The 15,414-nt window shown below is 34.6% G+C and overlaps 3 protein-coding genes across 6 annotated transcripts; 2 read left to right on the top strand and 1 right to left on the bottom strand.

The window, feature by feature from the left end:
- Positions 1 to 136: 136 nt before the first annotated feature.
- On the top strand, positions 137 to 3,711 carry aexr-2 (G-protein coupled receptors family 1 profile domain-containing protein). The gene is made up of 12 exons (NM_001373332.2): positions 137 to 192; positions 781 to 958; positions 1,023 to 1,170; positions 1,219 to 1,358; positions 1,403 to 1,497; positions 1,544 to 1,607; positions 1,656 to 1,709; positions 1,751 to 1,912; positions 1,954 to 2,051; positions 2,703 to 2,784; positions 2,836 to 3,030; positions 3,513 to 3,711. The coding sequence occupies exons 2-12, from the start codon at positions 794 to 796 to the stop codon at positions 3,609 to 3,611; spliced, it is 1,302 nt and encodes a 433-aa protein (NP_001359893.1). The 5' UTR covers positions 137 to 192; positions 781 to 793; the 3' UTR covers positions 3,612 to 3,711.
- On the bottom strand, positions 3,679 to 12,662 carry kqt-1 (Potassium voltage-gated channel subfamily KQT member 5). 2 transcript variants are annotated; one of them, NM_171709.6, is made up of 17 exons: positions 12,547 to 12,662; positions 12,428 to 12,489; positions 9,855 to 9,951; positions 9,753 to 9,805; positions 9,416 to 9,564; positions 9,272 to 9,362; positions 9,080 to 9,206; positions 8,860 to 9,035; positions 7,725 to 7,850; positions 7,566 to 7,676; positions 7,336 to 7,517; positions 7,216 to 7,286; positions 7,014 to 7,166; positions 6,679 to 6,777; positions 5,267 to 5,562; positions 4,221 to 4,408; positions 3,686 to 4,105 (listed from the first exon to the last, which is right to left on the bottom strand). In NM_171709.6, the coding sequence occupies exons 1-17, from the start codon at positions 12,650 to 12,652 to the stop codon at positions 3,970 to 3,972; spliced, it is 2,223 nt and encodes a 740-aa protein (NP_741819.1). In that variant the 5' UTR covers positions 12,653 to 12,662; the 3' UTR covers positions 3,686 to 3,969. The 2 variants fall into 2 exon arrangements, with proteins under 2 accessions (NP_741820.1, NP_741819.1); NM_171710.7 differs by lacking the exons at positions 12,428 to 12,489; positions 12,547 to 12,662 and adding an exon at positions 11,571 to 11,763 and having other exon boundaries at positions 3,679 to 4,105.
- On the top strand, positions 8,759 to 14,281 carry clec-266 (C-type lectin domain-containing protein). 3 transcript variants are annotated; one of them, NM_001029256.4, is made up of 6 exons: positions 8,759 to 8,842; positions 12,961 to 13,022; positions 13,170 to 13,261; positions 13,314 to 13,457; positions 13,721 to 13,848; positions 13,916 to 14,281. In NM_001029256.4, exons 1-6 carry the CDS (start codon positions 8,835 to 8,837, stop codon positions 14,118 to 14,120), a joined length of 639 nt encoding a protein of 212 aa, NP_001024427.1. In that variant the 5' UTR covers positions 8,759 to 8,834; the 3' UTR covers positions 14,121 to 14,281. The 3 variants fall into 3 exon arrangements, with proteins under 3 accessions (NP_001024427.1, NP_001379719.1, NP_001024428.1); NM_001392791.1 differs by having other exon boundaries at positions 8,801 to 8,842; positions 13,721 to 14,235; NM_001029257.5 differs by lacking the exon at positions 8,759 to 8,842 and having other exon boundaries at positions 10,868 to 13,022; positions 13,916 to 14,235.
- The last annotated feature ends 1,133 nt before the right edge of the window (positions 14,282 to 15,414 follow it).

The raw sequence follows: 15,414 nt of genomic DNA, 5'->3' as shown, positions 1-15,414 counted from the left end.
CTATCATTTCTTGGTACCTTCTAGTATGTGTGCGTGAGGAAATAAGTTTTATGCAGGGACAAGAAATATTGGTTAAAAATTAATGACACTGACATCAATATCAACATGGAAAATTCTTAGGAAGTTAAACTTTTTCAGTTTCTCGTGCTTTCGACAATCTAAACTTTTTGTGTAGCATCATATTGGTTCACTGTGAGTTTTTCGGTATTGGTAAAACTATAATTAGAAATGTTGCAATTAGTTTCTAGATCAAAGTTACAAATTTTTCCGGAATATTTAATTTATCAACATACCCATCAGTTGACCTTTTTTTGACTACATATTCAGCGCCGGAAATCCCACTACACGAAAATAATTAAATTACAAATTTTGCCAATCTTCAGCTTTTCAATTTGCAAACTCGAATTTATTTCTAGAATAGCCAAAATTCTGTGAATTCCCACATTTTCACAGTTTCGGTCAAAATTCAAAATTTATTCAAGTTTATTTTTTATAACTGCTTTTGGAACATTAAAACATATATCATGTTGTAGTTTTAAATATGTGAAACATTTTGTTTTCACAGAATATATTGAAAAATTGACGCGAAAAACTCAATAAAATATAAGCCGTCACTATATGTATTCTAAACTAAATAAAAACAACCAAAAAACAACTCAAAGTTGATAGAAAATTTAATTGAACTTTATATCAAATGAGCAAAGTCATTTACATAGTAGCTTCAATTTTGATTCATAGACAGACAATTGACAGATTGTGCAAAAATAAACAAAATATCAGGTTCCTCACTGCGATGGCATTTTCATTGAGCCAACGAGTCGTGGAAACGATGCCATCTGGAACATGGAACGATTTCACTGATCTTCCGGCAGAATTCATTTCTCAATTTGGATCTTCTTCCGAGGCAATGCAGTATTCATGTTATTACTCCGATTCCTTTATTCGCTTTGCAACCGCTGTATGTCACAATTGTTTTTTTCCTTTTTGAAATGGATTCTTGCAAATTTGTAAAAGTATTACAGATGGACGACGTATTAATTGGAGCATGTCTCATATCTACTGTGATTAATTTTATCGTGATTGCATGTTCCGCCAAGTTATATAAAAAGAAAGGAGACACACTTCACTTGTTTATTTTGAACATGACTATTGGAGACACAATATTAACACGTGAGTGTCAATCACTTAGGCACGTGGTCTAGATAATATAGTTTTCAGTGTTTTGCCATCCGTATGAGCTAGTCACGAGAAGATATTCTGGAGCACATGTTCATTTCATAACTGTTTTTTTGAATTTTGCAAACTGGGTGGGTCTTGCAGTATCCGGGCTTTCACTCACTTTGCTGAATATTGATAAGGTATGATACTAGCATGTAAACTTTGAGAAATTGACACGTTTTAGCTAATATTTTTTTGCTGGCCATTCAAATATGACATATGGATGTCTTATTTTAGAGCCAAGCTATTTTGTTATCTCTCCTGGATTATATCAATAGGGTCAGTTTTCAAAATTAAGATACAAAATTAACTTCTCAAATTTCAGTTTTGCGACATACTACTGGATGTATAGTTATATGTACTTTGTAAATGCAACAGTTGATATTCAAGTAAAAGTTCCATAATACTCATTTCATAACCTTAATATTACATTACAGCAACAGTTTGAAATACAATTTGTGTTTCTTACAGGATTAATGAACAGTGGCCAGGTATCTTGTATCAGATTAGTCTTATAGAAAATTGAATTCAGTTTTCTCCGGTGAACAAAATTTTCTACGAAGTATTCACAGTGGTGTTCTGTGTTATTCCGATAGTGTCATCGCTGTTAGTATCCTGTTACTTATACGATTTAACTAAAAGGAAACGAAAAACCGTGATTAAGACTAGCAGTGCAAGCAAAATTGAGAATAAAGTAATAAAAACAATTTTTTCAAAACGGTAAAGGCTTTTTAGGCAACATCTTTTGCATTCATCTTCGCGACAACACTTTGGACATCTTGCAGTTTGCTTCCTTATAGAATAGCGAATCTAGCGAGAATTCATATTATAGCGTAAGTTTGAACAATTTAAGTTCGGACTAAGTTAAAGCAGACTAAAGACGATGAACCATATCTCATCCTGATCGCCAATGTTATATCCAATTTGTAATAATAATAGAAGAGCTTTATTAGAAAGCAGAAGAGTGCAGTATGATAGAATAGTGAGGAATGATCGAATATGATAGAGTCGATCAAGGAATGTACATGTGGATAATACGTGAAATAATAATAAGAGAGTTCGAGAGTTCACGTGCTTCTTATTGTCGAGTTGTTATCGCCAAGTAGTGCGAACACGTTTACGTCTCGCCGTAACACTTAATTTTTAAAAAAATTATTATTTGAACATTTTTCGAACATTCTTGTGAAAAAAATTATCCAACTGGTCGCAGCGTTTAGTTTTGTTGTTTTAATTTGATTACGAAACTTTCTTTATTGCATACATGTGCTTTTTTTTTATTGACCGATATATTCAGCCTATTTTCAGCTAAATTTATAGAAAATGTTCTATGTACATAGTGTCAGGCTATTAGAAACTGTGAAATTGTTATGAATTACTCAACGCGTAACAACAGATAGGAATTGAAGACAAAAAGAAAAGCAAGTAATAAGAAAAATACGAATAAAAGTGATTTCCATAATGTTATCGCATTAAAGTTCGTTTAGGTGGCCCAACCTAGACTGTGAATCTCGTCAAAACTTGAGCTGGCTGACCTGGAGTATGCTTTACTTACTTATTTTGAATCCAGTGAGTTTCTTTTTCACATAAACCAAGTTTTTCAAATTCGCCATCCTTTAGATAATTAATCCCCTCATAACTGCATTTGCCTACGCGCCATACCGTCAGATGATATACTCAAGAGTTCGGAAATCATCTAGAAAAAACTATCAAGATCAGAATTCCTACGAAACAAACAAAAGCAACATAACATCAACAAATTCTGTATCCTCGAAAGTGTTTTATGTTGATCTCACGATGGCTAAACAGAACCATGTAAGATAATTGCAGACTTACCAGAATTGTATTAAAGCTCACTAAATTCGTTAAATTTAAAAGTGGGGGGTTTGCAGTAGTTTGATGTTTAGAGGTCCTAAAGTTTTTGAGAAACTGTTGTTTTGTTGAAAAAGTTTAGAACATTTTTTCACAGCATCTAGAAAGTGTTAAGACTATTTTCTAAACAATAAAAAAATTTAAAAACATTTCCATCATGTGTACCTACCTCTAACCATCCTTAACATCATCAAAAGTTTCATCCGCAATAGAGCAACGGGCATCTAAAGTAGTGAAAAAATGCATTTTAAAAATTTTTCCATTGACTTTTTTTTTGTTCGAATGCTCTTCTCATTCAAAAAATTTTGTGGCTAAATAATTCAAAAGTCCTCTTTTGAATGAAGTAAGTTTCACTTTCGAAGTTCTGATAAAAGTGAGTTGAAATACGTTTCTTGTTAATTGTTTTTTATGATCACATCTTGCAGACCAAAACTTTGAGGAAAGCTCCACTTGCCAAGTTCCCAAGCATTTGCTCCTGCGGCTCTTTTGTGACCAACGAAAATCTACAGTGCACACGGTTTTAGAAAAAATGCAATTATTTTTTTGTTATTGTGAAAAAGTTGTATTCAGTGTTTTCATTTCTTTTTTTTTTGGTGAGTTATCAATAAACATGTATTTATGGTAGAATTTGAAAAGCGTGAAAACACTAACTAAAAAAATCTGGGAAAAAACAAGAAAAAGATGCATCAGAGATGGGTTCATAGCATATCCGTAAAAACAAAATCTCACAGCTAGTGCGATTTTGAATTAAGTGTACACATTTTGAAAAAATAAAACGCTACAAAAAAATTAATGTACATAATACCTGGGCAATGGTAAAAACAATAGATTGAACATACAAAATAAAACAATGTGATATTGCAAAAAACAAATAAATATGTTTTAACAACTTGAAGTACCGGGACCATTGTTCAATGGAGTAGAATCGTCGAAAACATTCTCATCTTCATCGTCATCATCTGCATCTATTTGAGCAATAATTGGTCGGGCATCTCCATGATAACCAGGCGAATGTGATCTAGATTTAGATATTTTAATGAATAAACTTTTATATATCTATATATATTATATATATATATTATCTAGTGATTTTTTTTTGTTTTTGTTGAAGAAGTTCAAATTTGTCTCTTTACCTTGCTGTATACATTTCCATGTCAGTGCTGACCATAGACCGCCGCGACCTTGTCAAATCTTGTCTCGCACTAGTTGGTTCAGAAAACTCTCCACGTGGCGATGTGTTCTGTGAGAAGACACGCTGGGATGCTTGCCTTCCCATTAGCATTTCAACCATTAAGTCGAGCTTTTTGTCCATTTTACCAACCTGGAAAGTGAAATTAGGCAAAAACACATTTCGGGTGAGGAATAGGGATTTTTTGAGCATTTTTTTCCAAAACACATTCCCGATTTTCTAATTGTTATGCTACAGTTATAAAAAGTAAGAAAGAGTCAGTGGGAATTTCTTTGAATACACTGATAATACAATTCACAATTACCACATATCATAATTTTAGATTTTTTTAAAAATAGTATTTCACTAAATTTCTACATTCAAAAAAAAATTGGGACATTTCACTAAATTGAAAGCAATGCTGTTAGTTTAAATTTGACAATGTCCAAATGAAAATATTTTCGACATAAATAGAACAGAAAATTTGTGGAAAAAGATAACAATTTTGTCACTTTTCCAAATTAGGACGGTGAAAAAAAAGTATATTTTTGACTACAAATAAAACATTTCAAGCATTTGTTTTGGATAGTTTTAATATAATATTTAGGCACTTTTGCAATTGATCAAAAATTAATATAAAAATTCACTAAGAAAAAATAGGAATATTGGCAATTGCTTCACATTTAGTTGAATGTACTGAAGGCAAACAGGTCGGCAATTTGCCAAAGCTTATCAATTATCTTAAGCAACTTAAAAAATGCCAATTACCAATTGATTTGAAATTTTTAATGTAAAACAATTATAAATAGAGACTAATGATTCTATAAAATGCGCTTATTAGAGATTGATATTGTTAATTCTTTTTACTTTTTATATTTTGTACTTATTTTGAAGAAAATTTCACTTTTTTTTAAAATTATTTTAGAATTAGCGGTAATTAAGTTACTTTGCGTTTTGGTTAATTCTATTTACAATTTTTCAACGAGAAACTTGATTTTCAAACCAACTCACAGTTGTTTCCAAAGTTGCAATTCTAGTGAACATTGAAATTTTTGGCTCAATTTTCTCAATATTTTTCCCGCATATAAAATCTAGTTTCGCTTGAACTGTCTTCACTCGACTTTGCAAATCAACATGACCAGCTGAATATTGTTCAATCACATCTTTGACGTCATAGGGTTTTAATGCCTCCTTGAATTTCTTCCGAGCCACCAAGAGTTGTATTCTTCTGATCGCTCGAACACAATTTTTCAAAGCAGGGGTAAACTCTTCAATTGTTTGTGGTTGATATCCGACGGCTTCTTCTTCTGAAAATTTTTATAGTTAGTTTGAAAACACTTCTTTTTGAATTTTGAATTGAAATCTTCAAGTTCTCCTTGGATAACATTTCTGGTTGACAAAAATTGTAGTTATACTTAAAATATGGACATGTATACAGAACATAAAATCTACTTTCCAGAAAGGTAAAGTACAGGAACATTGATGGAACTGAAAATTTGCATGAAAAAGCGAAGCGAAATCAAAAACAGACAGTAAAAAGTTTTCTACGTTAAATTTGGAATTAAAGTAAGCAAAATTGTTTGAGTGCAAGCTAATTGCATGCTGCATTCAATTTAAATCCAAAGCGATGCAATGTTCCATGCCGCGAAGCATTGCAAAACCACGAATCAGGCATTGCTGTTAGTGTTCAATCAGGGTAAGTTATCAGTTGTAAATTGTCAGTTAATTGGAGCTTGATCAAAACGAAAAAAATCAATACGTGTTTCTGTCAGTGTTATGTTTTCCGTTTGTCTTGCTCACCGTCACCATCGGAAATATCCTCAGTGCGTCGAGTGGCACACGTGGTTAGTTGTGATAATTGGCTCCAAACGCCATCCTCACCCGGTGTACTGTTCCGTTGCACCATTTGTTCGCACCACTGGTAAATGGGTGCCATCATGAGTGAGTAGTCTCCAATGACGTCACTGTCCGATAAGGTGGACCGCGGTTGCAACGGTCGCAGGTGTTGTCCAGTGTTGACGACACGACACAGCGATGCGGACCTCCGAGAGCGCCGCCGCATATCTAGAGAGTAAAAGACACACCATTCGGTCACATCAAACAGGATAGAACAATTGATAGGATAGAGTTGATTTAGAAATAGGTGAAGTGGTTGTGAATGAGAAAATATTGATTATTCGAAAAATGTGAATCTAGTTGCTAGAAGAATTGTTGCTAGATGGTTGCTTTGTTAGGTTTAAAAGTTTTTGTTGAAAACAGTTAATACTATTTTTGAACGTATTCTTACAAAAACATTATGTTGTCAAATTTTTTTGCCTCTTAATACTAATAAACTTAATAGACTACTATACGTTTAGATAGAAGAAGTAAAAGTTTTTAACAGTGCATGTACTCGTGCATTTTCAAACAATTGAAATTGTTACCGTCTAGATGAGCATTTGATGGTGCCAACATCCTTGATTGCAAAACTGAATCATCTGTAGCTTTCTTTGATCCTCCATATTTGGACTTTGACTTCCAACCTGAAACGTAACATTTAGTTTTTACTGTTTAAAATGAAGTGGCTTGCTTTCAGTGGAGAAATTGTTAATAACATTCATATGGGGCAAAAAACTATGTAGGTGTTTACCATTCATTGGAACAGAATAGCAAATGTTTTTTTAAGAGTTTTACTATGATATTTTGTCATGTGGCATGATAGGGATAGTTTTGGACGATTTCCCCGCTAGTGCTACTCCATCGTTAATAAGCAACTAACCCAAAGAGAATCCAAGAGCTCCTAGCTGCTCAATTTCAGATATATCTGACGTTGAGACCAGACTTATGGTGTCGTGCACTCGTGGGACGGAAAGGTTTTTTGAAGTTGCTTGTGAATTGACGGCTAGATTTTGGTTATTCAAATTTGGTGTTCCTGAAAAATTAGACTCTAAATTTGGCTTCACAAAAATGAGTTGAATTACGTTTTGTACTTTGACGTAATCGATTTATAAGACCTGTAGCATTGTTACTTCCGTTTGGAGTAAGTTTGACGCTGAAAACATATAAAATATTTCATGCTTCAGAATAATGCAACATTTTACATTGGTGGAAGCTCTCTGGCTAAGTGTATTTTCCAAGTTGCAAGTGAGGTGGATTCCGGTGCAGCAGAATAGTGACGCCAAAGACATTGGATAAGTTTTGCAGCAGGAACTCTTCTTCTTATTAAATGCTTTTGACGTTGATGTTGTTGAACTTTCAACGCAAATCCAGACCCGAGAATTCCCTAAAAATTCGAAGAAAATTAATTTATATTTGAACCCAAAATTCGAACCGCAGGAAGTGCAAAAAATGAAATTCCAAGAAGAGCGCAAAATGCGGCAATTATTTTTCCAGGCCAAGTTTCAGGAGTTTTGTCACCATATCCAACAGTAGAAAGTGTAATCTAAAATTTGAAAACTATTATTAGCCGCTCATTATAATAAAAACTTACCACTCCCCACCAAAGAGCATCGGCAAATGTTTGATACTTGTCATTTGTGTTTTTTTCGCATAAATACACAAGGAAAGATGAAAATATGAGTCCCAAAAATCCAATGTACACTGTTGTCAGTAACTCCTATAATTATAATGAATTTCTGAACAGAAAAAAGTGATCGATTTGAATCTTAAACTTTGATGGAGATTGTCAAATATGTTTTTTTAACTACCCGTTTGTTCTTGTGTTCTGATATTTTTGTTATGAGTTTCAAAACAAGGAGTATCGGTTCAAAACTAAAAAAAACAAAATTTCGTAAAAAAAAATTTAGAATCAAGTTTATATAAGAGATGTTTATTTTCTCTTTGTGGATTAAGGTTCATTTTCAGTTGACAACGCACAAACGTGTTATGTTATATTCACTTATCCATTTCAAAAAAACCAAAATTGGCTTAAAACTACGTAATAAACTACCAGAATATGCAGAATAGAAGTATGACCACATAAAAAAATAATTTCCGGCTAATTCAATACGTGAAAATTGGCAGAACCGATATATTTAGAACAAACTTATCTCCTCTGTAACAAAATAATTAACGGTCATTAAAATGTTTCAGTTTGGGTATTTCATTAAAATTTCCAAACTGAAAGTCAGTTTTTGAGCTCAGTTTGAAAATACTACAACTCAAAGTTCAGAACCTTCACCATCATTCATCATAAAGCATTGTAGACTATAACTTTTGTACTACAAAAAATAAAGAATTTGAATTCACCTCTAAAAATAATTATTCATTCATTATGTCTTACTGTTTGTATGTGCAATAATTAGGTGTTTCTCATCATTAATGTAATTTGAATAAGAATAGTTATTTGATCTTTGGTACCTGGGACACCACACTACAATACCACTATACGACCAAAGACCATTGTTACCCTACCATATTCTCTGGACCACCCTTGGCCATCACTGTCTCTCGCAATAATTAATACAACGGAATATTCTGGAAGAGGTCAACAGGGCATCCCCGCCTACAATAATGGTCTTGTATAAATAGGCAGACTAGACAACCATCCACTCAGTCAGTCAGGTTGCCAATCTATTCTCGTCTTTCTCTTCACTGTACAATGTCCAGGTTAGTCATTTACTTACTTGTCTATGGGCCCATACAACGCTTCCCAGCAGCTTCCACGTTCCTGCTCTCCGGTCAATTCTAAGCATTCGTAGAATTTGGAAAAATCGTAGTCCTCTGATTGCCGACGCGGCGAATACTTGCCCAGTTGCTCCGATACATAATACTGTGATAGATGCAAGAATAACGATTATGTCTGAAAATATAGTCAGACTAGACACGAACTATTGTAGTGCGAACCGATGACGCAGTAAGCACTTGTGGCAAATCGTATCCGTCCGCTAATGCCTCGGTATCTTGAGCGGCATCCGGCTGACCAGACGCGGCAGATATATTCAGTAGCCAGCCAGATCACAAATACTATTTCCTGAACACTTTTAGTCATAAATTTAGGGCTATTAAACTTAAATTAAATTAAATTTGTTATCTTACCAAATAATATAACACAATTGTTGCATTAACTTCAAAATCTGGCATCGTAGAAAACACTGACAGCGCTAAGCACATTAGGACCATGAATAATCTGAAAAATGTTTTTTTTTAAATTAATTGTATTATTTTTCTCCGTAAGCTCACACTGCAAGATGATAAGTGGCAGCTTTCCAGCCACGCGGCCTTTCCAAAAAGTTATGCATTTTGTTCTGCATTCTTCGAAATCGTTGATCAGTACGATAGTTTTTATAGGTTAACGGTTTTCCAACTAATGACATTTTTCGGTTTCCTTCCTGAAATAGGCTAGCATTATTAAGATTGAGCAAAGAAATTGAGAATCATTGATTCAAAGCAATGGGTTGAAAGGGATGTTTCCCCTGCAGAAGCCACCCAACCCGACGGTTTTATGGCAACTCCATGTGGCAATGCTTAACTTTACTATCCTACACACAAGATTTATTGATTTTAAGTGGAAACCAACCTCAGAATCGTGTAGAGTTGTCAGTTGATCGTGTTCACTCGGGAATCCAATATCTAGAAAGTATTCAACTGGTTATTGTAAAAGCTTATTAATAATGCTTACCGGGTTCTTGAAATACAACTGTTTTTCGAGATTCTTGACCGATTGCTGAAGACGAGCCAGCTTCCTGCTGCTCATCACTTGGAGCTGCTTGATCAGTCTGAAAACGTCACTGAAAATTTGAACAGAAGTACATCTGAGGGTTAATAAGACTTCATCCCAAACCATTTTCAACGACTGCTTCTAAATGTATTCTCTCATAAGTGACTTCGTTACCCAATATCAGTAAACAAGAGTAACCCTTTGAGCAGAAAAAAAATGACTACAAGTAGAAAAATGTAGAGGTAGAAGCAGTCAGTCATGATATTCAATAAATAAATCCTCAGTAGTTTAAATAGTCGTAGTTAAGAGTAAGTATAATGATTGCGTTCTAATCTTATCTTCTTATTCTAGGATAATCATGCTAAACATTTGTTTATCTTTGACATCTCATGGATTATGAGCAAGACGTTTTTGATGTGAGGAAACTAATAACAAAAAACTTGGAAACACTTCCAAATGTTTGAACATTCACAAGAACAGGTGGAAGTTATAGACAGAAGGTTTTGTGAGAAAATCGGCAGTTTAGTACGCCCACTTTGATTATATGTTTCACGCTAGTAGAAATTACTTTAAGTTAATCAATATATGTTGTTGAAAGTAAATTTGCAAAAGTGTTGATTTTATGAGTGTCACAATGTTGACCGTTTATGATATATAAAAATAAAATCTGTCTGAATTCTTATTCTGCTAGCTTTCAAAAATGAGCTCTAGAGCTGTATAGTGTGAACAATAGAAAAGATTTTGTATGTTCAGCTGTGAGCTGGAGTTGTAAAGAGATACAAGAATTCTACCTATAAAAAGTAAATATGGAAAGCATGGATATCTTTTTTTCTCACATCCTCTTTTAGTCGGATTGAAAAAAAATCATAAAAATCATCGTCTCAGAAATATAAAATAGCTATTATTAGGCAAAGAATTGGAGTTGTCGAGTGAGTCTGTGCACTTTATACACACACCAACACACTTTTGAAACCAGAGGTGACGTTAATCGCGCGTGTGAGCTCTAATTTTATATTTCACCATTTTTTGGTGAGTTGGTAAGAGGTGTTTGTTTATAGAAAGATGACGATGACTATAATCAAGCCAGTGCGGAATCTAAGATTTTTGTAAGCAGAATTCGTAGTGATACTAGAAAATTGGTGTTTTCTTTTTTTCTCTCACAATCAGTATTATATCAGTATGGCAATAGTCGTCAGGAACTGCCGAAGAGAAATGTGTGAAGAGATGAGAGAATCAGAGCTGTCAAGCTCGGCTCGAAGAAGCCTTAGAAATGACCACTGCTTTCTTCATGAAAAGAGAAATTGCATAACAGAAAACAATCATCAGAATATGAATTGGTATTGATAAATATTCTAGACAATGAGTGTCAAAAAATAACAACTTATTTTGTTTCTCTAATATAAAACAATTCAAAAAGGTGTTCAGACTCGTATTTAGTCATGTGGGAAGCACACCAATAGATTTGAGACAAGAGGGATGCGTATTCGGTCGAAACCGGATACTAAAATGAATGTCAAAATGATTTAGGTTCGTCCGCTCTAGTAGTGTTTCAAGTTACAAGTCACAATAATCCAAAATATTTTCGTCACATGCTTCAAATATTCCCACCGTTTTTTTCTGTGACCGGCTCACCATGGCTACCGGACTCAATTTTCTCATTGTTAACCACATACTCACCGAGCTTCCACTTTCTTCGTCCATTGAGCTTCGGATTTGATGGAGGGTTGCGGAAAAGGGCAAAATAAAATCAAGATTTACGACGACAAGTCATAAATTATCAAGGAAACGAGAAAAGCACAGTTATCAAGGGGAGGCAACGCTGCTAACAATCAGTGTGCCCTTTCGATTGTTATCTCACCGCTTCTGAGCTCTGTCCGACTGAGCGCTATTTTTCTTGGGGAATCGCCACGCCCACATCCCTATTTCTCCTCTCTCTTTTGCATCCGAAAAAGCGGGGGCAATTGGGTGGCGAGTAATATCGGTTGAGAGACGGAGCACAAAGTGCTCTGTTGCTTGAAACAACGCGAACCGAGAGGGTAAAGGGAATGGTGCGCTTTTTAAATTTTAATTATTGCGATGCAAAATATTATGAAAAGTAATTGCAACTAAAATGAAATGTCTATTTTCCCATTTTTCTTGAAAATTGTTCACTAATTTAGAAACTTTTGTCAAAGAGATACACTTTTTTCTTACAAACTTGTTTTGAAAAAACAAAAGACTGAAGAACATAATGTGCTCTGTAATCTGAGGCTTAGGATCAGCGCTAAATAGAGAATACTAATGCGATCTCAAGGTTAATCGAAATTGTATTGTTGCTTCCATCTTGATGTTTGTCTGGGAAATAGCAACGTTTTGTGAGCTTGTGTGAGCACAACCCAATCCAGAAAAAAGAAGGATTTGATATTGAATAGGAATCCAAATGAAGAAGCAATGTTTACGGAAAAAAAGGAGAAGAGGGGGACATTAAGACATTCAACAGGCTTCTTGCATCTGGGGTGATAAATCCCCCTTCTTCACTCCACCTACATACATACCTCGTCTCCATTGAGCATACTGCAGCTCACTGATTTCACTGTGTTCCAATTTCCAATGAGACCTGGCAACGGATTAAAAATGCAAATTAGATTCTCTTGTTCGCACGCCGTCGTCTTACCTGGGTGCCAAGGCATTCGTGCCAATATCATTCCGTCTGGAGTCATTGGTGACTCTGGGGACAATAAATCTCCACCGTCATTGTCTTCTTGTGAAGCTTGAGACATATCTTCAAAATTGAAACTTTGACTGTGAAAATTTTGCAAGTTGAAAAGTGAAAAAAATTTCGACATTAAGTGATGCGATATGAAAACCTATAAAGCGCGTTCCTAAGACAATAACAATGACGAGTAGCCAACCCATCAATATCTATGATTATGTCAATAAAACACTCGAAACTTTTGAAGTGCTTTAGGGTAATGACGAAATTAAATATACCCCCCGTTTCACTTGATTCCAAATCAGTTCTTTGTTTAACAGTTACGATTTACCAAAGTTCATTTGAAAAATTCTATGTAACTAAAAGTTATTTCAGAATCTTCAAACTCGTTCTACTCGTAGCTGCCGTGGGATTTGTATCAACTCGGTTTGCTCAAGGTAAGATTATTTTGGAAATACTTCTCAATGTTTCGACATTGTCTATCGAACAGCACCAAAACTTTTTCAAAAAATTAACATCATTCTCACAAATTGAAGAAGGTTGCAATGTATTGCTATATGAAACTTACAATTGAAAGTTTTCAGTCAAACTCTTCAACTGGAGCTACAAGGATTTTGGAACCAACGCCTTCACTGATATTTCCCTTGACCAACGTCAACACTACCACGATTTTCCAGTAAGATAGTTTTTCGTTCCAACTAGGCCCGTAAATGCTATTCTATTTTCAGACTGGAACATGCCCGGACGGATGGGTTCGCTTCTCGGACTCGTGCTACTGGATAGAACAGCACAAGCAAAGCTTTGCTGAGGCTGAGAAACGGTGCTATGAGAAAAACGCGACACTTTTCGTGGTCAACTCACAGGATGAATGGGTAAGAAAACGAACAAAAAGGGCGCGAGGGGCAGGAGAGAAGCGGACTGTGACAAACGCCGCTCCGTCACCACTGCCACGGCGAAAAGCCAACCCACATATGTTTGGAATTTGTTGCGAATAGATGTCGCGAGTTGGTAATGCATACCCAATGATCTGTAGAGAGAACCACAAGTGGTCCGGGTGGGAGAAGGGAATGATCATCAAATTAACTGCTGAATCAATTGCGAAAACGTGAGCAAAAACTTAATAAATCAATTTCAGGATGCCGTCCGTGAGCATTTCCCACAAACCGGTTACACCTGGATTGGTCTTGTTCGTTTCACCCACTTTGAGAAATCCCAAGATGCTCCAATTTGGCAGACCGAAGGAGCCGTCAACCCAACTAGACTGTAAGCATTTGCCCTAATGCAGAAGTTTGACATTACCAAAAACTTTTCAAAATGTATTAATTTTTAGCAACTGGCTCATCCGCCCATACAAACCAGTTTCTAATGGATGGTCTGCTCTTGCCAACTGTGCTGCTCACTTCAGTGCCGCTATCAACTGGGACGCTTCTGCCTACACATACTTCCAGCCATGCTCTTTCAAGTTCTACTCGATCTGCGAGAGAAACGGAACTATTCTTGATTTTTTGAACAGAAAGTTTGATTTCCAAGATTAAATTGTATTATAAACGCGATCAATAATTGTATTTAATCTCAACTTGTGTCTATAAAAAACTGTATACTATGTATATTTTTCAATTGTTCAACTCAATAAAGTTTCCATAATATTAATTATTTTTTACTTTTTTTCGGATGAAAATTTATATTTGTAATAATAAATTGAAAAGGTAATTCAAAAAAAACAACAGTGGGAAAAATGACGAATTTGGTCATTTGAAGTCATGTTTTCAGACTTTGTCAAGGCAAAACTTTTAGCGGCTGAACTCAACCCAAAACGCGGTCTGGAATATTTTGAATGCAGTTTTTTCACTAGTTTTTAAACCCGTTAAACTGCTCCAAAAAATGTTTCAAAAAATTCAACATTTTTTGATCGAGTTAGTTCAAAAATGTTCAGTTGTTTTTTTTCAAAAATAATTAAAAAATTTTAAAAAAAGCCTTCCAGATTATTTTCCTGCCACCAGACAACTCTAGAAAAAATTCAGAAAATCTGCAGACATCCCGTAAGCGATTAAAATAATTCTAAGAAATGATGGACTAAAAATATTTCAGACCGCGTTTTCAGGAGTTCTGAAATGAGTTCAGTCGTTCACATTTTTGTGGTGAATAAGTTTAAACATAATCTTCCAAGTTTTCCTTCAAAGATGGAAAATATAATAGAAAACTTTTTTTTTCTACAAAAGTACCTACAATAGTCATACAATCTTTTACAGCATAGCTACAATAAATACTAAAAAAAAACTTAATAAACATACATGTACTGAAAAAATGCATCTTGATAAAGAGCAAGTAAGCTTTAATCAGGAAAAAAAGATTTTCCTGTTCTACCGTGTACTTAACGGCTAAATTGAAACCGCAGCAAATCCGTTTTCATAGATATACCAAATATTTAAAAACTCAAAAAGTAATTCTTTTTCTAACTTTCTTGACATAAAGTCACGTTTCCTGTGAAAAGCTTGGCTTAAAGTACGTTTTATTACAATAAAAATAGTACCAAAGTGCTCATTACAAAGGAACGAAACCGTTGGAACCTTTAAAAAGTGATAAAATTAAATATAGATAGCTTTACTGGGAAGTCAACAGATGAATGACTTTGAGAAATATATTGATGAGATATGAAATGTTAATGATAAGAGGGGGTGACACCAGAAACTCACATGTAGTTTTCGTGCATATTCATGCACATTTCATCAATGTGACTTCAGAAGACTGTAAGAAAAACTGAGGTCATTGAAAACAACATTTAAAATTAGGTATTTTAAAATTATTTTTTAATTAGGGAAAACTATTTTT

The sequence above is a fragment of the Caenorhabditis elegans genome, chromosome X (genome assembly GCF_000002985.6).
Source record: "Caenorhabditis elegans chromosome X".
NCBI lineage: Eukaryota > Metazoa > Nematoda > Chromadorea > Rhabditida > Rhabditidae > Caenorhabditis > Caenorhabditis elegans.
The sequence above is the reverse complement of the archived record's forward strand: the minus strand, read 5'-3'. Positions and strand labels throughout refer to the sequence as shown.